This window comes from Atractosteus spatula, chromosome 7, assembly GCF_055471065.1.
Source record: "Atractosteus spatula isolate fAtrSpa1 chromosome 7, fAtrSpa1.hap1, whole genome shotgun sequence".
NCBI lineage: Eukaryota > Metazoa > Chordata > Actinopteri > Semionotiformes > Lepisosteidae > Atractosteus > Atractosteus spatula.
The window spans coordinates 42,916,102-42,940,605 of NC_142712.1; the positions used below are offsets into that span (position 1 = coordinate 42,916,102).

At 47.9% G+C, this 24,504-nt stretch overlaps 1 protein-coding gene and 1 non-coding gene across 2 annotated transcripts; one reads left to right on the forward strand and one right to left on the reverse strand.

Annotated features, from left to right (window-relative positions):
* Positions 1–5,858: 5,858 nt before the first annotated feature.
* Positions 5,859–5,930, reverse strand: trnaw-cca (transfer RNA tryptophan (anticodon CCA)). The gene has a single exon. It is a non-coding gene; the product is annotated as a tRNA-Trp (tRNA).
* A 10,624-nt stretch (positions 5,931–16,554) lies between these two features.
* On the forward strand, positions 16,555–22,982 carry elf3 (E74-like factor 3 (ets domain transcription factor, epithelial-specific)). The gene is made up of 9 exons (XM_088922044.1): positions 16,555–16,734; positions 17,916–18,087; positions 18,921–19,154; positions 19,473–19,586; positions 20,147–20,287; positions 20,588–20,674; positions 20,915–21,031; positions 21,305–21,500; positions 21,860–22,982. Exons 2-9 carry the CDS (start codon positions 17,928–17,930, stop codon positions 21,969–21,971), a joined length of 1,161 nt encoding a protein of 386 aa, XP_088778170.1. The 5' UTR covers positions 16,555–16,734; positions 17,916–17,927; the 3' UTR covers positions 21,972–22,982.
* Positions 22,983–24,504: the final 1,522 nt, after the last annotated feature.

Consider the following 24,504-nt stretch of genomic DNA (forward strand, 5'->3'; position numbering starts at 1 on the left):
CACCTCAGGGAACAGGAAGACTGCGTGTCTCTGTGGTTTCTGTGGGCCTTCTGAGCTTCTCTGCTAAAATACTGTAAGGTGCTAAATTTATCTACTAGTACTCTCACTGCAGTTGAAGACATCTGGATACTTTCCCTAGCTCTGTGCGTGATTTGACATGAATGTGGACACACACACACATGCCATCAGTGTATAAGAAAGCAGGAGATGCAGGCTGCATGTACTGCCTGTGTTCTGTCATCCCTTAAGAGAGTGCAGTGATGCAGTCAAGGTGCATGGTGTCTCTGCCATTGTCCCCTGTATTTGATTGTTTCTTCCTTGGTTCCTCATGGTCTGTAGCAGGCTTTTCTGTACCTCCATGTGTTTTACAAGAGTTTGAACAAAATTCCTCTGTGCAGTGTGCAGTGTTACATTTGCTCTAATTTTGCTGTGGTGTGCTTTTATAGAGGGTGTCCATGTCTTCACAGGAATGAAGAAATTTTAACTGGTTTCCAAACGCTGCTGTGTTAGTGGGTGCTTCTGTCTGTTAAATCTGTTGTGGAAACCCGCTCCTACAGTCATTAAAAGACCTAACAGAAATAACCTGCAGGAATGCACACACAAGATAACTTCACAAGGATTATGGTTAGAAATTCAGTGCATTATTAATATTCCTGAAAATCACACACATCGTGAGCACGAGTGCTTCCTTGTTTTTTCTGCAAACCACATGTCTTAAATGAAACCCTAGCTGAGGTCACATGAAGTGTTTAGTTCACACTGCCTTTTCCAGACAGCAGGGCTCAGGTTTGTCACAGGAACAATGCAGATGTTTAAGAAGTTATCCCGTTTTTTAATAAGCTGCAGTCAGATGCCTGGATCCGCTGTCTCCTCCTCCCAGGCTGTCCAGCCCAGAGAGGACAGTAAGAGCCAAGCACAGAGGTGCAGCCCGTACTGCGCTGGACAGCCTGTCTATGTCATGAAAGGGACAAATGTAAACGAGATTACACTGCTCCTGAGCCACAGCTTTTTATCTGTGGAAGGAAATAGTCATTGGTGTGTGAGGAGCTGCTGGTGTTGTTGTAATGTCAGTTTCTCAATTTGTAATCTGGATCCCTGCTGCCTTGAGTTTTCTGGGAGGGAAAAATCCATTCTCATATGGAAAAAATGACATTTTGCCCTGCATCTGCCTCATGTCACCAGAGAAACAAATTACATGATGCTTTGGCAAAATAATCAAGTATGGCTTTTGTTCTGTTTTTCATTGACCTAAAAAAAACTGCTGATGCTATATTAGAGCTAATTTATTTCAGTGCTATAACACCCAAAGATGACGATGACTGAGCTGTATTCCACCATCCAGGTGCAATCAGACACAATCAATCACACTTCTGAAATGTTCAAGTATTCAAGATCTTCCCAAGCTTTTGCAAGCTGTGATATTCATGCATCTATGCTATGAATAAGCAGAGTTGTGCTACATACAGAAATTCCTCTGGAGCGAGCTGTAATGGAACAGAGATAAAGGGCTGTGACACACAAATGTACAAGTACGAACACATCTGACAGGTTGGCCTTATGCATCATGCAGGGCTGTACCCAGACGAGCTCACAACAGGCTGCTCTTTCTTATCATCAGGGTGTGAGGGTGCCTGGGATGAGCTGAGAGTTTTGCTGTTTTTGGTGATGTTCTTCTTTCTTTAGTCCCCAAATTAGAGAGTGTAACATATTTAAACATACTTCAGGGCTAGAAAGAATTAGCAATTCAAACCACTATGAAAGTAAAATGTACACGGTAACAACATGTAAAACCTCCCATTTACAGTCACAAAATAAACTACATTTCCAGGTATTCACAGAGCCGTATTGCCATCATTGTCTGTGAACAAGGTAACAAAACTTGTGGTGATGTGAAGCAGCCCTCTGATATTGTAAACAAACAGGCTTGTGAATACATCTCTTTTAATCCAATATACTTTAAATATTGCTCTCAGTTTTATGTAGTTGAATCTCTTTGTTCTGGGCTGAAGAGATCAAGCTCGCTTAAAATGTCATTATATGATAATCCCATCAGAATAAGAATCATTGGTGCTGCCTTTTGAACTCTTTATGAATGAGGCTATGAATGAGACAGGAACTCACTCTATAGTGCAGAAGGAAAAAGCATGTTAATGACGTGACAAATGTTTTTAATTATATTGCATATTGGAAAGCCTGGTTTCTAGGGACTGAAGGAATCAACAGAAACATATGTATGTAAATGAGTGATAAGCTAGAGCTCTTTATTAGTCTGCGGTCACTTTAAATGCCTAACAGGCTTGTAGGCAGAGAGGGGTGTGTTAGTGCTACAGGCAGGAATAAAGTGCACAGAAGCTGGAAGCTCCCAGGCCTTACAAAGGGTTAGGACCCAGGCCTTATCTGCTGTCAGCCTCTGGCCAGCCGCTATAATGGGATTTCCTTTTCCCTTCACTGGCTGTCCCAGGGGCCCAGGCAGGGCCTGAAGCCTGAGCCGAGCGCCTGCCTTGTGCATTCATGTCAGAGTAGCAGGGAGGTCTCCTCAGCGCCGGCCGGGGGCGCCTCATGCTAGCACCCGATTCAGGTCTACAGGTGTTTCCTCTGTCAGGGAGGCGTGACGGTTGCAGCAGCGGCAGCACTGTGCGGCTTCCTGTGCTAGAGCACCAGGTCTTTGGAGCTGTCGAGCGATGCAGATCCAGCCTGGGTCACCACACATGACCAGAATTCTCCAGGTGACAAAGCTCAATAGCCCCAGCACCAACACAGGGGTCAGGCCAGGGATTACACATGGCTGCACCTAGGTACTCAGCCACACCTGACAACAGCAGCAGGGAAAGCACCTCTCCCCCAGGTGGCGCGAAACCTCGTGCATCATTGCAGATCTTTTGATCTGTCAGAAGATGAGTGGCTCAGCAGCAGACAGGCCAGGAGTCTTCACTTCCTCATTCTGCTTGCATGGATACAAGAGCTTCTGCGGCGAGCCGAGGGACTGGGAGGGTACATCACAGTGACAGGGGGTGATTTCTAGAAACAGGACTGGCCAAAATAACTGGGAAGCTTTAAGTTCGCCTTCAATAATATATCTCCTGTAAGGAACAGCTCACTGCAGAGGCGAAGGGCTCCAGCCGCAAGGCCGTACTGAGGGCGTGGAACAGGCCTGGCCAGTCTTCCCAGTGCCCACTGTGGAGAGCTAACAGGAGAGATAACAGGAACGCCAGGCTGAGATAAGCTCCCTGAAAGTGCAGCGAGTGAGAGAGATAGGGTGCTGAGGCGTGAAAGGAGAGATCGCTAATCACCGAGTTAATCTGGGAAAGAGCAGAACTTGGCTGCAGAGGAACCCACTGTGGGGGCCGAGGTGCAAAGAGCTGATGAGGAATCAGTCCGATTTCACTGTCTTGGCAGTGGGCTTGTTACACCAGAGCAGATACCCACTCACAGTTTCAATAGCTAAAGCATGTGGTAGCAAAAAGTCTGTCATGGAGGCAGCCACTTGGAGTTAGTAGAAGTACTTCTTTTAGCTCAGAGTTTAATAAAAGTGTACCAGGCTGTGCTGTACCATAGCAAGAGCAGAGCAAAGCGCAATAGAACTGTGAAAGCTCAGCAAAATCACAGCACAATGCCAGCATTGCACAGGCCTGGCAAAACTAGCAGATCTGAGAGAGTGAGAGTTGGAGGCTGGACAGACCTAAGCAGATCTCATTCCTCTATGGCATCTGTCATGAGCATGAACAGACATGTAATTATGCGTCACATTTCCTCACTGTCTCACTGTACGTGAAAGTACTTTTGTCTATCAATATTTTACTTTACTGTATTTGTTTACAAAGTGGAGCAACGCCCCCAGCTGGCAACAGGAGTGTGTTCACTGCTGAACGGAAGCTTAATTTAGAGGAATCTTTCGGGATAACGTCATTCTTTACCAGGTGTGTAGTGCAAGAATTTCCACCATTGACTGTATGTCGAGGGGGCACTGCCCAGAAAAAAAATGACAAGGTACCTTGTGAAAGCATGTCCAGGCAAGGCAACCTCACAGTCCCTCTAGTTGCATGTTCACTTGACAATACACTATTGAGCTGGTGCCCTGCATTTTTGATGTTTATATTAACTGTTGTGAAAATGTGAGCAATGCTCAAGCACCATTGAGAAACTGCAGTGTAATGGAAAGAGCACAGACCGAGAGCACAGGGAGCTGGGGACAGCTAAGGATACGGCCCGCAATGTATCTCACAGAGATCCAGCAGAAAGGGCAGTACGAGCCGCAGTACCCCCACAGCACAGGGCCTCCTGCTTCAGCTGCGCAGCTCATTGGAGTGTTTTGTCAGGTGCTCCAGATTTCCAGTTACACAATTACTCCCTCGTCTGTTTCTGATCACTGGTCTGCTCCACTCAGGGGGAATTAATGAGGTCGGGAGGGTGCGGGGTCACAGCAGCTACCCCTCCACCCCCTGCCTTCAACCAGAACATTTTGGTGGAGGCACCAAAAAAGGCGATTTGGCTCAGTGTCAGTGTTGAAGTACTCTGCAGCTGTGACCGCTGAAGACGCCGTAAAAGGGACTTCAGTGGAGCACAGAGCTTGAACCTGCTGTGGAAAGGGAATCCTCCTGGTGTGAGTGGGCTCACCCCATCCCATTCTGACACAATGTCACTGTTCGCCACTGCTTGGCACCGCATCCCAGCTTTGCTATATGTAAGGGCATTTTATATCAGTGTTCAGTTTTCCTCTTGGAGCCCTTTCTTTCCCACAAGGTATCCTATATAACCCCTCTTACTGCTCATCTCTTCCTTTGTAGTTCAGGTGGGTAGCTGCGTCAGCATGCGTAGGCTGCAAAGGAACAAGTAATAGGTTTATCCCATGCTGAAAAAAAGAAGAGAGAAAAAACACAACATTTCGGCCGTGGAGCCTTCTCCACGGCCGAAATGTTGTGTTTTTTCTCTCTTCTTTTTTTCAGCATGGAATAAACCTATTACTTATCCCTTCCTTTGGCTTGCCTTGTCTTTGTAACCCGCCTTTCTTCTCTCACACAGCCGCAGGCAGGCCTGCTGGACAGAGGTGCCCCTTGTGTGGGACTCAGATCAGTGTGTTTACTCACCACCTTGTGTTCCAAAGTCTCACTGCTGCCGGCCTGGATTGTGAAAGACAGTCAGGCCAAGGAGCCCATCAGGAGTTTATTGACTTGATAAGAAGCAAATTCCTGAAACTTCCCACTTTGTAAACAAAGATTTCTCCCTGAAGCAGAGGGTAGTGTCTGTGGGGGTATGAGCAATGATTAGCCTGAGCACAGTCACTGCTCTCACGTGCTGCTCTTGACATGACTGCTGTTTAGATATTGATGACAGGAAAAGGAAGTCCCCAGGCTCTCGCAGATACAGGACTCATAAAGCCATTACCTTACCAACACCTTTGGCTGGTTGCATGAAAACTGTTTTCACTCATACAGTGGCATCAATCTATTTGATAGCTGAAGACAATGGGAAAGATCTAAACACGTCAATAATCAGTTCAATTACGTACTAGAGAATGCAGTCAGAACAAAGTCCAGAAGGATCCATCAGGACAGGGGTTTGGGAATTATCGGACAGGGATCTGTCTGGGACACTCTGGAGTTTGCCCCTGTGCTGTGGGGCTGATGCCAAGGGTGATTGAGCTCCAAGTACCAGGATAAAGCACTGGGCCTCCCCAGGAATCACAAGGTGACAGGGCGAGGGGAATCAATTTCTGGACCCAGGGCCCAGGGTGAGTCCCTATCAGGGCTCTATACCCACCCTCTGCCCTTACAAATACCCACCAGACCCCTCTCCTACTGTCCCCTTAGATAGATAGATACTTTATTGATCCCGTGAGGGAAATTGCAGAAAGTACCGCCTGACCTCGACGTGATTTGAACACGCAACCTTCTGATCTGGAGTGAGACGCGCTACCGTTGTGCCACGAAGTCCTGCTAGTCCTGCTTACAACACCTACCCACCAGACCCCACTCCCACTCTCCCCTTACAACACCTACCCACCAGACCCCACTCCCACTCTCCCCTTACAACACCTACCCACCAGACCCCACTCCTACTGTCCCCTTACAAATACGCACCAGACCCCACTCCTACTCCGCCCTTTCAAATATCCCCCAACTCCACTGCCACTCTCCCCTTACAAATACCCACCAGACCCCACTCCTACTCTCCCCTTACAAATACCCACCAGACCCCACTTCTACTCCCGCTCCACCCTTGCTCTCAGATGCCCGGCCTGTGATTATGTAGGTGTGCTGTCTCCTACTCCTCTAGTGAAAACTCACAGCTCATCCAGGTGCCTGGCAGGACTCTCACCCTGCTGCGCGGGGGGACACTTCCTCCTACTCAGCCCAGCCCGACGCGGCCCGCTCCAGTCTGGCGGAGCGAGCCGTTATCAGACAGGGCACACGAGCTCGTCAGGAAGGCCGCGCTCCTTATCGTCTTCCAGAGCCTGCTCTATTTTTAAAGACTGGACGGCTGCCTGTTCTGTTTTGTTAGAAATAGAGGTTCCTGTCTGAGTCGGTTTCCTCCTCTCCTCGCTGGCTGACTAGAGCTATTGCAGCTCGAAGGCTGTCAGGACGCGAGGTGGGTCTCCAGCCACCCCCGGCCCAGGTCGCAAGCTCAGAATGCCACATGGACACACAGCAGGCACCCTACTCCAATTCACAAGCAGCTGAATTATGCCTGTGGTGAATTCAATCTTTTTTTTCTACCACATCAAAACCACATTGATAATCAGACCTCTTCTTCCCCCTGATGGGACTCTCTCATCTCCACCTACGCCTGCTTCAGCACTGGGCTGTTTTTCACCAAAAAACAAAACGGCTCTTGTGGGGAGAGTGCAAATAAAACATTCCAGGAAAACACATGTTCTGTCCGCTTGTGCATGTGTCAAAACTTCAGCAGAAAGTCCGTCTCATTTGAAATTGAAATAAATCTCCCTTCCCCTTCTGAAATTCAAAGTGCAGCTCTGCCCCTTAGTGGTATAAAGGGATTGCTGCAGGGAGCATGTGTTGGCTGAAGTAGGGTCACTTCAAAGACGCCTGACTCAGGCTGAGTGACCACAAGGTGGCGATGCGGTAACTTTGTGTTTGCATGTCATACAGAATTCTTCTGTTGATCTGATCAGACTTATTTTAAACCACTTCAATTATTGAGATTCAGCAGTGCTGCACTGCACGTGGTCTAAATGACATCGGTTTATTAATTAATATAGATTTTAACAAATCATAGTTATGCACAATTAGTAGCCTAATCAGTGTTACTTGGAACATCTCTATTACAATAGGGGCTACAGTCACAGTACATTAGAGCAGTCCTGTTACAATAGGAACTACAATCCCAGTGCAGTAGAACAGTCTTGTTATTAATAGGAGCTACAGTCCCAGTAGCGTAGAACAGTCCTGTTACAATAGGAGCTATAGTCCCAGAACAGTAGAACAGTCTGTATTTGGTTAAATAGTCACTTCACTGCGCCACTGTCCCTACAGTTACCACACAAGGTTCTTCAGCTTCCGCTGTGGGCAAACTGAACACATAACCTGGCCACAGAGAGGGCACTTTGCTCACTGTGGAAAATACGTGGGTGTGAGATTGGGTGGTGAGATGGCTTAGTGCTATAAACTCCTAATTTAAAGCAGCGTTGGGTCTGTGTATGACGCATAATCATGTAAGCCATAATTTATTCCGTAAAACAAGGTCAGACTGAGATATTTAAATATTAACTGCTTTCAGCAAGCGTTAGACACACTCCTCTGCTGGGTGATGTCAGAGCAATCAACGTGCATGAAGCCGTCACTAGTTCTGTTTGCATTCAGACCAGAGGGTCAAGAACGTGCAGGAGGTGAACCAGGAAGAGCATCTTCAGGAAAGCACTGGCTGACCTCACAGACAGCGGGGTGACAGAGCCTGTCCCACACCTGGGACACACAGAGAGCTCTGCACAAAGACACACCCTTTGTTCACAGCGAATGTTAAAGATTACTGTCGGTTAAACACTATTTTTATAGATATTACTGCAAATTATGGATGTAGGTGCTTTTTAGTTAGTAGAAACTCTGCCTCTCCTATTATTTAAATACCACAAACATATTCTTCCCTCCACTTTCTTCTATTCTATGGTATGTAACAGCTAGTTATCATTTATTATCTTAATGCTCATAGTTTTGGTCATACTCATGAAAGCCATGACTGAAAGGCACAGCTTTGGAACTACAGTCTGAGGGAGGAGGGATGGCCTGATTGCTCTTTTTTACGTTTGCTTACTCACTCAGCAGGACGTGCCTGCTATTTTCAGACCGTTTCCAGAACACAACACAAGGAAATAAAATGATCTCATAATTCCTCGCAGCACCAAGGGGAAAACAGCAGCCGAGAGCTACACTAAATGCACAGGAGATTAAGTGGAATTGCCGTGCCAAGAGGAGGGGAGGAGGGGAGTGGCGACTGCTGAGAACACGCAGAAGAATGTGGTGCGATTTGTTTGACCCGCCCTGCGTCCTGGTACAGTCCTTCAGTGCCTGGGGGATGCTCTCCCATGTTCGTGTCCCGCCTCCCCACACTCCTTCTCTATGCTGTTCCCATCAAGGCCCTGCTCTGCTTTTACCACAGAGCACTGTGATACCCTGAGTCTCCTGCCCCCCCTGACTGCCACCCTCATCTGGCTCCAAGCTGAGACTTCTCGAGCCGGGGGCAAGGCCTCAGGGATCATCCCGGGAGGTTCAAACGCCATTTCTGCTAACTGTGTAAAACTGGTTTTCTTTTTGCAGGGCAATTGCTACACAAGTGATTTCAACAGGACGCAGTGAGTTGAACAAATCCACCAGACACCCTGGGAGCAGACAGACTGCCACACGGGGCCTGGCCAGCCACTGGGGTGTATTGGACAGCGTCCCGACACTCCTTGTGACGCCAGCGGAGAAAAGGTGAAGAGATGAATGTGATAACCAAACCGGTGTGTCCTGAATTGTGCACACTGCCTGACCTGTTCCCAGGTAATCCAATTAGATCAAATCTCCCTGTCCGCAAAACCACAGCATCAGATAAGAACAGACCTGAGCCACCTGCTGCAGCTCTGTTTCCACTGCTTCGGTACTTGTTATTGCGCTGGTGAAGGTTTCGTTACACTGGAAGAGCAAAAAAGTCACTTTCATTCATCCTGTCTGGATTAAGACCAGACAGGAATGCACATGTGTAGTGATAACATAGTATAGTACTGTGCAGTTAAGGAATCTCCTAATTCATAAACTGCACCACTTTGTGCATTTCCTTATAACTCACTAGTTTCCTGAGAATAGAGTCCTCATCGTTTAGTTTTACTGGTGTCTCTGCTGGTCCCCTCAGTGTGAAGACAAACAGGTTCAGTTTAGTTATAGAGCTGAGTCACCCTGTCTCTCTCCTGGACTGGGACTCTACCCAGAAAGGTCACTGTCAAGATGTCTGTGCTTCAGTGAAAAACTCTCACAAGTTGTTCTGTCTACAAAAAAAAAACACAGAACTACCAAAGCCCCACTACTGACTTTTCAAACCCTCCAAAGTCCCAGTTACCTATTTGAATCCATTATCCATTTCATTAAACATACAAAGTGTGCTCTTGATAGATTTTGAAAGAAGGAAACGCCTCTCTGAGATTGAGCTTTTTTCCTGGCACTAGAAGGTGGAAGAGAGGGAATTTATGTAAAAAACTTTAAAAACACACCCTGTGCACTGTGTGACCACAAGCCCCACAAACCTGCTTAAGTTCCTGACATCATTCCCTGGAACTCAGTGAGCTGGAAATACTCCGAGGCAGTCCAACTGCTAACAGTGGGAACTTGCTGGGCTGCTCCTGTTTGTCCACAGCTGTTCCAGGCTCTGGGTGACTGGCAGGTCTGGCACTTACCGATGCCAAGCCCATGAAAACACCCTCTTGCTCCGGACCCCACTGGGAGTCTCCTCGGCCAAACATTGACAGAATGTAATGTAATGTTTTACAGAGCCGGTAATGTCTTCAGTCTTTATCCTGAAACTGAGTGGCACCTGCCCAGTGGTGACTCACCCAGGGCACCAGAGAGTTAAGCTTTAACAGAGTGGGCTTAAAAACTCACTGAGGGGAGACAGACTGGCAATAAACCCCTCGCTGACCTTTTCAGTGAAGGGCATGAGGGAAGGGAGAGAAAACAAGAGCTGGAAACACCCAGGAATGTCCTGTCACTAGCCAGGGGCCTCCAGTTGTTTTCCTCTCAGGCCTCCTTGCTTTATTGGTCATTCCTGAGGGTTCACAACACGCAGGCTGTTGGCGATCTGACGAGGAAAACAACCCTGAAGAACACAGACGGGGTACGCAGGACTGGGCAGATCCTGCCCGGACGGTGCCATCTGAATCGACTGCCGAGCTCTTTGCAGTTCAGCCCCAGCCATTTCCAGCAGTTTATCGTCTGGCCCTAGCTCCTATTTGAAAGTGAACTAGATGATGGCGCTGTGTGCTGCAGTGTCCTAATTCACAGTGAGGATACAGGCAGCATATACAGTCCTGCAGAAAATGTCAGAATAAAAACAATTAAGCTGAACACAATGCTTCAGACACCAGAGAACTCTATCCATATTAGAAAATCAGAGGGTGTCAGTGCAGATCATGTGAGATCATGTGAGGCCTCTGACCAGTGTCCAGGTCCTCTCACCTGTGTGCTGCTCTTCTGACCTGTGTGCAGGCCCTCTGACCCATGTACAGGTCCTCTCACCTGTGTGCTAGTCCTCTGACCCATGTACAGGTCCTCTCACCTGTGTGCAGGCCCTCTGACCCATGTACAGGTCCTCTCACCTGTGTGCTAGTCCTCTGACCCATGTACAGGTCCTCTCACCTGTGTGCAGGCCCTCTGACCCATGTACAGGTCCTCTCACCTGTGTGCTGGTCCTTTGACCCATATACAGGTCCTCTCACCTGTGTGCTAGTCCTCTGACCCATGTACAGGTCCTCTCACCTGTGTGCTAGTCCTCTGACCCATGTACAGGTCCTCTCACCTGTGTGCTAGTCCTCTGACCCATGTACAGGTCCTCTCACCTGTGTGCAGGCCCTCTGACCCATGTACAGGTCCTCTCACCTGTGTGCTAGTCCTCTGACCCATGTACAGGCCCTCTCACCTGTGTGAGACCTCTGACCTGTCTGCAGGCCCTTTGGCCAGTGTCCAGGTCCTCTGACCCGTGTGAAGGTCTTCTGATTCCCCCCATTTTACCAGGCTTGTAATGGAAACTTAGCCCAACCCAGCTAGCTATGCAGAGAAAGGAGTAGCTGATGACACCGTGAAAATTTCCCCTGCTTTGTCTCGTTTCCTAAATGCCAGAGGGGCCAAAAAAACCTCTAGCATACAAACTGGCAGCACCGCATTCCAGGGCTCCTAATTGCTGCCTTGTGACAATAGAGCTATGTGTGAAACAGGAGGGTTGTGACATCTCGGAGTGGTGTGGGTGAGGGGACCCTAAAGCTGGATCTGGGAGAAAAATAGTGAATGGAAGAGTCAGTTGTCAGAAAAGCCAGGGCAGGAGGTATGGCTCCAGTCACACGACCAGACAAGCCTGGATCCTGGTGAGGAGAGTGTTTGAGCAGAGTAAGGAGTCTGTAAAGGCTTTAGGGCTCCAGCCTGAATGCTATCTTCTTATAAGAGCACTGCCAGGGTTATGGAATCGCCTCTGGACTGCAGCACCCAGTACTAATTAACAGAAATCAATCACATACCAAAATAAGGTTCTTCATGAACAGAATTTCGAGGAACTACAAAACCTAAGATTGTAAGAATGGCCTCCTCTTGTTTGTAAAGTCTCTTCTGTAGTCAATAAAAACACCTACTGGAACAGTGATGAACCCAATGCCGAGGAAGAGGGGTCCCTGGGGTGTCTGTTCCCTAACTCAGGTACTCCACACCAGATCTAGGGATCCCCACACTGCCTGCTCTTCGCTCCCACTAACATCGTTACTTCATTGAATCATTAACTGAATTAACATGTCTCTTGATTGGAACCTTTGCAGAAAAAAATCTATTCAGAAGTTGGAGATCTTGCAAGTGAATGAAACGCAGTATTTGATGAACAACCTCCAAATTGATGAAGGGCTAAAAACAATTAAGAAGCTCACATGAACCCCATTACCAGTTCACTGATGTAGTGAGAGCTCAGGAGGAACAGACACCAGCAGGCATGGGGGTCCCCAAGGCTGAGATTGGGGACCCCTTCTCTAACTTCCATGAACATGCATCTTTAACTCTGGAGCCACAGGGTTACAGCAGTTACTGATCAATCTGGTTATCGTAAAACAGAAGCTACATTTGTCTAATCAGCAAAAGTCAAAGTAGCACCAGCTAGCAATCAACAGTCTGCGTTGAATGACCTGAAGCTTTCATCCCTCTGTTCCGTTATTGCTACATTCTGCATAATAAATAAGAGGCAATTGACATGTTTATGGGCTGAAAACAATTAAAAGGGAACAATGCCCAGGTAAAGTGAACTTAACGGGCAAAGAAACAGGCTGCAGCACAAACCAGGTTCCCAGCAAGAGCTTGTTTGCTCAGAAAAGTCCATCCACCACTGTCAGGGCGTGATGAGGGGTGAGGAAGGGAAGCCCATCTTCCCCTGCTCCCTCATGCCTTGTACATGCTGTCTCTCTCACACCTGAAGAAGGCACCACAGACAAAACACTGCCTTTCAGCCTGGAACTGACCTCTGCTTGTTCTTTTGCAGGTGGCGCGTGCGAACAGCGCACAGCTCCCGGCACTGAAACCGATATTTCTGACACTTTCAAGGTTTAAAAGCAGATGCTGTTTGTTTTATAAAAAGGGCATTTACATGTTATCTGTCTGTCTGCAGTTTCTGTCTTCACAAGGGGCACATTCTCACATCGTGGCCCCACACACAGACTTACACACACTCAGAAAACAGACCAAACTGCTCACTGTAATATTTCAAACTTCCACAGAACACAGACCAAAGAGCACCAGTCTGCAAAACCCATACTGGACTGCTAAAGGACATTTCTCTTGAACCCTGCAGCCTGGGGTGCAGCCTGCAGAGATGGAAGAACAAGACACCCGCACGTCTACAGCGGGCTAGCTCAAGTGCAAACTCAATGCAACTTCTCACCGCCTCAGTATGGCTGCAGGACTGCTTACAAACACCAGATGGCAGCACAAATCCGGTCAAAGATCACGGCACACCTGTTACCTCATTCTTGTCTTATGAGAAAATCTAAGTGCTGTTTATTGTAAGTCTCAAGCAAACTTTCTAAGAATTTACGTCACAAAGGCAGGATTATCTCTACAATGCAATCAGGCAAGTTATATTGTTCCTTAATTATAGCTGAAACCTGAGCTATAATGCCATCTAGAGTGTGCCTTATTTGGAATCTTTCTAAATTTAAGTGACCGCATTGTGAGACAGCTATGTCACTCACCAAAGCTTAATGTTTTAAAATGATACGATATTTAATATGATCATATCACAATTTTATTCATTTCTTGCTTTGTTATACATCTCCTTCAGGTTTAATAATAATTTTAATGCATGGGTTTGTAATTGCAGTTCTCATTGTATCCTCCACAAAACGTACTGTTTGTTATTGCTGTAATGGCTGACAGCCTGGCTAGCGATGTCACTGTGTTACCATGAGCTCACTCTGCACTCCTGCACCTTACCAATCCTTCCCTGAGGTCCAATACCCATACCTCCGCTTTTTGAAAGCCAAGGAGGATTTGGAATGAAAGACCCACTTTCCTCCATCCCTCTATTTTCCAACTTCTTCATCTCTTTCAGGGTTGTGGGGAAACCGAAGGACGGGACGGGACGCCAGTCCATCAAAGGGCAGACAGACACAAACACGCACGTGCTCACACTCACAGCAGGGCCAAAACTAAATAGAAACTAAATAACCTACCAGCATGTCTTTGGACTGTGGGAGGAAACTAGAGCACACAGAGGAAACCCAAGTGAACACAGGGTAAAAAAAACAACATAAACACAGGGAGAACATAGAAACTCCAGAGAGCACCCCAGGAATTGAAGCCAGGGCCCCAGAGCTCTGAGACAGCAATGCTAACCACGGTGCCACCATTCTGCCCACCCACTTTCTTGTACTACTGTAGGTGCGTTACTCAGGTTATGTTACTCCTCAGTACTGGCTACCAAACGTCTTACACAAGCAGCCTATTTTTCTAAAACAGGCTGTTGGACAGTGCTGCCGTGGTCATGTCCGCTGTGGCACAGCGGCGCTGTGCTGGGGACTGAGTGTGTGCGTGAGTATCAGAGGAGCTCTGCCCTCGCTCCTCTCACGGACAGTCTTCCTGAGGGGCTGGTTTCATCGCCGGCAGATGTCAGACTAACTGGTGATGTCAGGGAGATTGTGATTTGGGGTTACAAACCCAAGACAGGTGACTAATCTATTGGGCCCATATTTAGGCTGAAGCATGGAGGAGGGTCAGGGGTCTGAATTTTCCAACTGCAGGGCCATGGGTTCAACCCCCAGGTGGGACCTTGCCTCTGCACCTTGAGTGAGGTCATTCACACAGGCTGCTCCAGCGAAATGCCCAGCTGTTTAAATGTAAGGCAATCTGGATACATGAATCAGACAAATTCATTCTTAATCTTGTGTGCCTGGCTGTTTGATTAATCGTGAATGCTCGCAAAAAGCAGGCTTCAACAACACTGATGATCGCTCTGGTCTAAAACAAACTTCACCTTTAAAGCAAAAATACATTACTCATTTGTAAACAATTATAAAAAAGAGAAAATGTGATGATGAGACGTTTGTTCCCACACATACACACACAAGCCCCTATGTCCCTCCTAGGACCTGCACTGCCCAGATCAGCGCGCTCCTGCTGTCTCCTCATGTCGGGACAGGGGAGACGCAGTGCAAGGTGAGTAGCCTGCCGGAGCAGCCAGCTCTGCTTGTTTGTAGCCAGTGCTGCTTGTTTATTGTTCAGGCTCATTGAGTCAGTGTTGCGGAAACTGGAAAAACTTGTCTTTTTGTCTGCTGCCCCCGCAATGCACACAATGGACCCTCCTGTTCCCAGGGGGTCTTCAGGGTTGAATGCTGGTTAAACATCAGATGCATTGACTAGGAATCTGCTTACAAAACCCCTGGAGTTTCTCTGGTTACTGCGCTGTACTGACTAGACTAGCCGGTTGTGTCCCAACTTTTACTGTACCTCAGGATTCTGTGCCTTCGCCGCATCGGCCAAAGGAAATTTTTACCATTCCCTGACAGCGAACTCAGAAATACCTTTTAGATAAGACTGGCTGATGTGTATTCTTCACAACCAAGCCCTGAAGGAAACGTGCCCCAGTAGGTTGTGCTGACTGGTTCTCGTGGTGTTCTGGTTTCTCAAGCCTGGCCAGGCTTGGTGTTTGTTGTGGCTGTGATTCACTGTGTATTGCAGATCTTTCCTGTGTTTGTATCATATTAGACTAGAATAAACATTTACAAGATCTCAGCAGACTCTGTGTTGGGAATCAAACTGGAAGAGGCTGGTGCGTTCCAAATCACTGCAGGGGAAAAGAAACTAGGGCTAATTAATATTTGACACTGCTATTACAGCTGACATGCACTCCTCAGCCACAACAACATTCACTCCGGAAATAATAAGGAATTTACATACCAGTTAGAAAGAGCCCCTTGGCAGCACTAAAAATAAACACACAGACTCCCTCAGTGCTAGTCGCCTATGTCCACCACCTTCCTGCTCTACTGATGTCCTGGGGCTGTGCTGGGCATTTCATAGTGGCACTTCGAACACAAATCTGCACTGTGAAAGAAGAGAACCAGCTGATGGAATCTGCTTCTCAGGAACGCCTCAAATGATAGAGCATCCCTTCCAGTTTTCTGTCTCGTTATTACTTTTCTAAGGTAAATGCAAACAAATAAGAAATGTATTTTTGCTTTACAGTAGAAGTACAGTATGTTTGAGCCCCAAATCCTCCCTGTGCTCAATGTGTTGTGCATCTTTCACACCCTGAATCAAAGTCCTTTAACGACCCCCTTACTGGAGCGCAGTGCAGCACAGCAGCCAGGCTGGTGGACCTTGATCAACATTCTCTATTGACAGGGTGACATCATCTTGTGAAGTTTAACTGCAGGAGGCAGGAGAGGTGGTAGCGGGCTGGCGGAGGTGAGAAAGGACAGCGAAAGCAGCTGGCTCAGAAATGAAATAACTGGTGAATGCAGCTCAGAGGGCCTTGACACGGAGAGGCCAGCCGGGATAATAATTAAGAGAAAGCGCTGCTGCGGCCCGGTGGGAACCTGGCAGAGGAAATGGACCAGATCCGCTTTGTTTCCAGATGCGTGTCCCCTGGCCGCGCTCGGCATTGTCTCTGGCAGGAGAGGAGATCTTTACAGACTGGGGGGGGGGACATCAGACCCTGAATCCTACCCCTGCCCTTTCTCTCCTGTGGTGTGCAGGAGGTGTGGCTGCACAGCTATTCAGGCACCTGTTCTTCATGCAAATGTCTCTTCTCTACAGCGAAGAGCAGCCCGGTGTGGAATTCCCCGCTCACCTGGAGCTCCACCCCTCTCAGTTTGCTATAAAGGAAGCGACGCTGGCACCTCGCAGGTATTGCTGAAACAGGTGCACTCAGGGCCGTGAACACAGCAGCGATCTGGGAGTAACAACGCCACAGGGATCACCTGTACTGGATTATTTCTCTCGCTCTTCAACGGCTTTTTTACCTCCCACTGTTTGATCTAGTGTCCGGCGCCTGGTCCTGTTTCAACAGGTATGGAGAAGTGTTTCTTTTCCTCTGCCATGCCAATGCCTGCTGCTTGTGTGTGTGTGTAAATGCGGGTCAGCTCATGCTCCAGTACAGCAGCTGTGTGTCCGCTTTTGCACAAAAAGTAGAACTGAGTTTTCTCGTGATCCTAGAGGGATTCAAACTGCTAGGATATTGGATTCAGAAAGAAATCTGGCAAAAATAAAGTTTCAGGCTGCTTATTGTAAATTACTCCAGATAATATATTTAAAAAATCTGATTTTACCTTGAGGAGAGATGAAGAAAGCCAGCAGTTTTGCCTTGCCTATAAAATTAAACGACATTGAGTAAGCTGTACAAAGCACCATTACAGTAATAAAAGTACGCAGGCAAAGGTATTAAAATCGCAGCTCTTTTATGTAAAATTTACAATGTAGGATAGACACATATTGCGGAATTATCGTGTATTAACTATTTATAACTAGTTATATATTCGGAGTTGTAGTCTGCAAACGTTTTTTTTTCAAAAATCAGATAATAATCTCACAGTACATGTGAAATGTAAATGTGATCTGATAATAGTCATTAAATACATGACACATGTAATCCTCGCGAATTCCGAGAACGAGAATGTAAATTAGCGCTGTCCGTGTCGCTGCGCCAGAAAGCAGAACCTTGTAAACGATCTAAAATAGTTACGCGACGGGTTTATGAAGATCGAAGTCAGTAGCTATGGGATACGATGCAGTGTCTGCCTGTGCGATTCCTTTAGCTGCAAAATGCACCGTGTCATGAGCGATTCCGGGACATCTCAGTCCCATTGCAGTGTCTGGATGCGTTTCTCGAAATAGAAGTTTAATTTACCGTATCCCCGTTCCGTCCGCTCTGTAGTGCCAACATCAATTGATTTAAAACACTTAGATCAAAGGGCACGAGCATAATTTTCAGACGATTAACAGATTTATAATCAGTGTATTTTTAAGCAGAAACTTTAAGCCCGTCAAAAAAATAGGAAAAAACAAACTTGGGGCAGAATTTGATAGCGAATTTTATTATCTGGAAGTATACTTTAATAGCGGGTGTAAAGTGTATTAACAGTACTTCAGCTGCCTAGTGTGTGGTTATTGTAAATGCTTCGGTGTGGAGACGGTGACTGTATGAAGTATGAATTCTTGTAATAACTGATTTTCTTACTGGCTGCACTGCAGAAGGAAGAACTGATGTCGGCGACTTGCGAGCTCAGCAGCATCCTCACCAAAGCCAACTACGCCATGTATCAGATCTCGGACCCCGGGCAGCCCGCGGGCAGCCTGTCCCTCGGCGACAGCAAGGACTCCCTGCAGCTGCTGACCAGCGCGCAGCTGCCCGCAGAGCTCCTGGGTAAGACAGGGTGAAGACACCAAACACGGCTACGCCAACAGGGACTGAACAACAGGCTTATCACAGTGGCGCCTGGCGATAAAATCAAAGACGGGAGAGAAAAAAACACTGTTTTCTTAACTACATTTAGCACCCCAAACATTATTTGCAGACGCGATTAGCGCGCAGGTAGCGTGACCACCGTGATTGCTCACAGCGACTGTTAGCTTGAGTAACTAGGTTAGCGGCTCCCGATAAGCGCGTGCCAGTAAATTGCCTTTCATCGAAACCATAAAGCGCAGCTATTAACGCGCCTGAGTCTCCACGGGGGGGCGAGGGTGGGATTTATTAGCAGGAGAAGGCACCTGGAATCGAGCCCGGAAAGCCGAGTGCAGAGCCGTTAGGGATGGCGCGCACAAGGCTGGTGACACAGCATTCCTGTTCAAAGTGTCGGTCGCCCAGAGCCATCATAAGCTCGACGAATCTTCCCGATTAATTCCCCCCCTCCAATAACTGTTGCCCTGAATTTAAAGCCCACACGCATGGATTTCGGAGCTCTGGAAATGTTCATTTCCTAACTCGTTTTTAAATTTCACACAAGGTATAGTTCTTTCAGTGATGTATGATGAGTCTTTTACTTTGCGTTCTATCAATGTCACAGCATCTCACTAATAAGTAGTTTGTGTCCAGCAATAGTCTGTACTGCTGTTTTGTCAAAGACGGTTTGATAGCACAAGGAAAGAACAGCGCTCCGTGTTTTCAGTGTTTCAAATCGCTGCGGAGCTCGGGGGAAGGTGTCTGGTCACGAGCTGCTCGGACAGGGAGTCTGAGGCCTGTCTGCGCTTGGTTTCCAGGGCCCTGCAAGTGGTACAACACTGACCCGCAGTTCTGGAGCAAGCAGAACGTGCTGGAGTGGATCAGCTACCATGTGGAGGAGGCCAAGTTCGACGCCAGCACCCTGAACATGGCCTACTGCACCCTGGAGGGGTCTGTGCTGTGCCAGATGTCCCGGGACACGATGCTTTCCATGTTTGGGCCACTGGGGGACCGACTGTACCACAGCCTGCAGGACCTGAAGGCGAAAAACAGTAAGTGTCCTCAGGGATCACAGAGAGCTCAGAGACCTTTCAAGTCCACATGAACAGCACAGTGCAAACTGGGCAACTCTCCACAGGGAGCCCGGCTCCAGGGAAATAAACCTTGTTTATTAAAAAAAAAACAGACTCATTTTACTCAAAACGTCTTTTCTTTCGGGTTTGAAACAATCACCTCAACAGGTCAGCCTGCCTCACACACCTGCAAAACAAAGTGCTTGAGTGGAGCATGTCTGACTCGGTGCTCCTGCTCCAGCAGAGGCTCTGTAGTAAGAGGGACCGTCTCTGACCGCTGCCTTTCTGCTGTTTCAGGTGTTGATGACATCACCAATGACATTCTGAACTCCCTCTTCACTGACCTCCCGGAAATCTTTGCCGAAGACACCTACAACCTCCTGCCTACAGTTGTTGTGGCTTCAGGACCCGGTATGAGAGAAGTTTGTTCTGGTCAACCAATCACCCGTTCAGAGACAAGCCAGACGTCTTAGTTCTGACTGCAGTCACACTGAAAGATAAAGCCAAGGTTAACTGTCACTAGGAGAACTTTTCAAGGCGCTCCTTGTTTGTTTATAGTCAAAGGCAAACGGGCCACAGTTCATTGCTGTTATAAACCAAGCCAGTGAGACCCACAGCCTTGGAAACAGTGTTGACGTACCAACTGAACACAAACAGTTGAACACAAACTCCTCACAAGAGGAGCCATTCGGCCCATCTGCTCTCATCAATCTGTTTTCTAAAAGAAACCAGGGTATCGGCTTTGACAGTGTGGCAGGGCTGCTTGCTCCACACCCCCACAACCCTTTGTGTAAAGAAGTGCCTCCTGTTCGGCAGTTTTCAAAGCTCTTTCCTACAGTGTAACTTTCAGTACAGCTCAGAGTCCCTTGCGGACACTAGAATACGCTGGATCGGGGTGGGAACTCAGACATCGGGAGTGTTGGCTGCGTGTCCCTCTGTGCTCACAGAGTTTATCTGATATGTTTTTGCAGGCTGCGGCACTGACTTCAGCAAACCAGCCTCCCGGGATGTGCAGAGTGAGCTGAAGATGATGGGTGAGCTGCCGTCCTGGAGCGACCTCGGGTACGAGTCTGGACCCACGTCCCCGGACAGCCTGGACAGCTCCAGCGCAGGCGAGTGTCGAATGGTCTGTTCAGGGAGAACGAAAACCAACATCTCGTCTAGTGTGGGGCTGTCAATGTTTGCTTCCTTCAGTACTCACTCAGGAAGCTGAAGTCCCCTAGTGTCCTTTGGATAGCTGCAGGCTGGAGCAGTGCGGGTGCCCCCTAAAATAGATTTATTCCAAAACGTATAGAATGGCTTTGCCAGTAAAAGCTGTGGCATTCAATTAGAAAAGTCCTCCAGTTTCAGCTATGACACATACAGATTTAAGGTCTCAGTGTTTTGAAAAGTGCACTTTTTCTATACTGCAGGGATGCAGAACTTCCCCAGCTCCCCAGACTCCGGTGGAAGTGACTCCGAGCTGGACTTCTCCGAGATGAGGCTCCCCAGTGCCAAAGGTGAGTCGCTGTCCTCTCACCTGGCCTCTGAGACACCTGTAACTTGCGAAAAAGACACAACACAACACCACACAAACACATCCTCCTCTTCCTGGACAGCACACAGGGCAATGCATGTGCTGGCAGGCAGTTTTGTGGCTTTGGTCAGCTTTGCTGGGGTCTCGTTGCTTGATTCCTGCTGTGCGCCACCATTACAGAGCTCCGAGCTGGTGTCCTGACTTTCTGCTCTCCCCTTAACAGACAGTTTCCAGGAGCCCAGCAGGGCAGAGCTCAAGCCTGGCAAGAGAGGAAGGGGGAGGCCCAGGAAGCTGAGCCGAGGTGCTGAGGACTGCATGGACACCAAGAAGAGCAAACATGGTGAGTTGAGCACCTTCACAAGGCAAAGGAGTCCACAACAGTACAATCCAGGGTAGTTGGGCTCCGTTCCCCTTGGTGGAACAAGTGCTGGGCAAGAAGCAGCCAGCTGAGCATCTTAGGACTTGTTAGTATTCCTCAGAGCAGCTTGGCACAGCTGCACTGGCAGCACCTCGCTCTGGTGCACCGAGAGCCTACCGGCGGCAGGGACGGGCTGGGTGGCAGGGCGGGGGTGTGGGGACCGGGCCTGACCGCGGCTGTGCTGTCTCCCCGCAGCGCCCCGCGGCACGCACCTGTGGGAGTTCATCCGGGACATCCTGATCCACCCGGAGCTGAACAACGGGCTGATGAAGTGGGAGGACCGGCGGGAGGGCGTCTTCAAGTTCCTCAAGTCGGAGGCGGTGGCGCAGCTCTGGGGGCAGAAGAAGAAGAACAGCAGCATGACGTACGAGAAGCTGAGCCGCGCCATGAGGTGAGCAGAGAGACAGGGAACCGTCTGCAGCCCCCGATTTATTGAACCCCCCCCGGGGTTTCCCAGGCCTGAGAAAGCAGCTCCTTCTCAGTCTTTTCACAGTCTTCATCTTGGCACAGTTGCTTGTATGATTCCACAAAATTTAAAGCCGGTGCATCACCATGTTTTTAGTACCAGTGCAGGATTTTGTAACCTATAGACAGTGCAGCGGCGAAAAAAGCTACAGGATGTCTGACTGCGCAGCAGGAACGCCAGGGAGAAACCGCTGAGCCTGCAGGCAGGCAGGCCTGTCGGGACGCTCAGCTGTCCTGCAGAGCGTGGCACTTACCGGCTGTCTGTCCCTCTGTCTGCCTCTGCAGGTACTACTACAAGAGGGAGATCCTGGAGAGGGTGGACGGCCGGCGGCTAGTTTACAAGTTCGGGAAGAACTCCAGCGGCTGGAAGCTCGGGGAAGTGGGCCTGGGAATGTGAGGTTTTCGGGAACGCCGTGGGAAGAGGAAAGGTGGAAGGCGGCGGGTATCCTGCGGAGACTGGTGGCCTCTGGTTAGGGCACCTGTCCACGGTTCGAGCCGGGGGCGAGTCTGAGAGACGTGAAGGACTGGGAATCCTGACATTTGGTTAAAAACATCCGGCCCATCTGCAGGGCCACCAAGCGTGAACGCCTTTCATTGTGGGGGCGTCTCTAAAAACGTAAGCCAACATTTTGGCTAAAGTAGGTTGTATGAACCGAAAATGATATTGTATTCTTGGTGAATTTTATTTTTTACTCTTGCTCTGTGCTTATTTAACATGCTTTCTCGTTATTTTCACGGTTGAGAGTGCTGGTGATGGGCTTGTTATCCCTCCTCCCACCTGTGTCTTATGGCCCAGAGAGCTCAGTACTGGTGTTTTTCTGAAGCTTTCTCAATATTTCGACCGCTGACTTTGATCCACATCCTCCTCGTCACTCTAGACTGGAGTGATGACAAGCCCGTCAGTCCAGGTGTTTTTCACCTGCGCTGCAGCCTGTTTTGGAGGCGAGGGCTGCTGGCTTTGCTAGCTGGGACTGTAAGAAGCACATTCCCAGGCTCTGAGAGGAAAAGCCACAGAGAGCCCCTCAAAAACACCATACTCCCTCCCCGCCCCAAAGCACAGGTACTTCCAGATTGGAAAGTCATACGATACAAAGCACTTTGGTTTTACCTATTTGGCGAGATGAAGTAGGGAAATTTGTAAATGTATCCATCTTTTCTTCCTGAAGCACGATTCCTTATGTCTGTATATACCTCTTTATCAGTGTATATTATAAGTAAAGATGTTTGTAAATCAAGTTTTTAAGAACAGAATGATTTAAGTATTATTCAGCTGGACTGGTAATATTTTTTCAAGAAATACATTTGTTATGTAAGAAAATCTTAAGATGTCGGCATTTTTTAAATGTATATGTACCTTTTGTACAAAACTAAGCTGTTTTTTTAATAAAAGAGAAAGTATTGGTGAAAATGGTGTTTGTTTGCAAGACTCTCTGCAGTCAGAAAGGGGAAATATTCTTACAGATAAGTTTCTGTTTACTGTGCAACGGTGACAGCACAGTATGTTATCACAGTATGTTATCCAGGAAGCATCTTTAGTCCCATCTTTTACCTCCGCACAGCATACCTTGGTAAAACAGAACTATTACATTGTATTACATCCTTTCATACTTCACATGGACTGTTTTAAGCATAATTACCACTTCCCGGTTTTATAAGGCTGCTTAATGCTGCTAGAATTCACTGTTCTGAGAGCTGTTTAGAGAAGTAAACTTCAGGAGGGAGAAATGCCCTATTTAGATTACAACAAACATGTTAACTATGCATACATTTGCTACAGTTACTTCTATATAGCATGAAAGTAGGCAGTGGCTTTGTCTTACTTATAGCTTTCATCTTTTTTCCTGGGTAGTGGAAAGGACCTGGGAGATTCAGCTGGGAGTAGCTGTGACTTTACTGCTACTGCAGAAAACTTTTCCAGCATGACCTGACCCATCTCACGGGGGCTATTAATGATTAGGCAGGGCTATCAGACAAAGACTGTGTGGTGACATTCTCTTGTGTCTGAAACAAAGACAGTGCCGTTTTTAACATTTTTCTACTGAAGGTGTATTAACTTATCAAGGCCATGGTGGCTCTTGCCAAATCAAACAGAGAGAGAAACAATTGCTCAAGGCCATGAAACCCCTCAGGGGGCACATGCAGACATGACTCTGATGAACCAGCCTATTAAAAACATCAGACGTTCCAGATTCCTGATTTTCACTTCACTTTTTCTATCATTATTCTATTCCTTTGGAAACCAGTCCTGGAACACTGCTTTCCCAGTCAAGGGAAAGGATCTGACCTCCAAGTGTTGGAGGCTGCACAGCTTGGAGTGTGCTCAGCTGGGAAAAAGCAGTGAGGAATTTTTCAGCTTTCAACGGGTCACATGGTGTTTATCCCTGGGCTGCATAGCAAACCTACAGTGCAATTCTGCAGCACCCCTCTGTCCTCAGCCAGCACTCCCTTGACCTGCATGATGTCATTTGTTAGTTTTCATCCTCCTCTCTCTCCAAAATATTCAATGACTATCGACTTTCAAAGGGGAACTCTGGCTTATAAACATTGTGGCTTGCAGCACATACAAAATACCTGGGCGACACACAATCTCACCATTTACCTGCACAGCCTGTAAATCTGCACATGATTTGAGTGTGTGCTGCAGTCTAGATGGTCATACTGCAATGCAACTGAAATTGTCCGTGTGCAGTTGAGTCTTTGCTGCTCCACAAGAACGTACACTCCTGGGTGTGGAGGTCACAGGGTCAGAGGTCAGGTCAGGAGTAGGGGCAGGTCTTTGAGCCAATGCCTCAGAGTTTGGGGTTAGGATCAGGATTGTGTGTAGGGATGCACTGACAGTCCTTTAGTCGGTCCTGTAAGGCAAACCACAACAGGCGGTTGTAAAAGGATGATTAAACATGATCTCTTTCTAATTCAGTATTTTCCCCAAA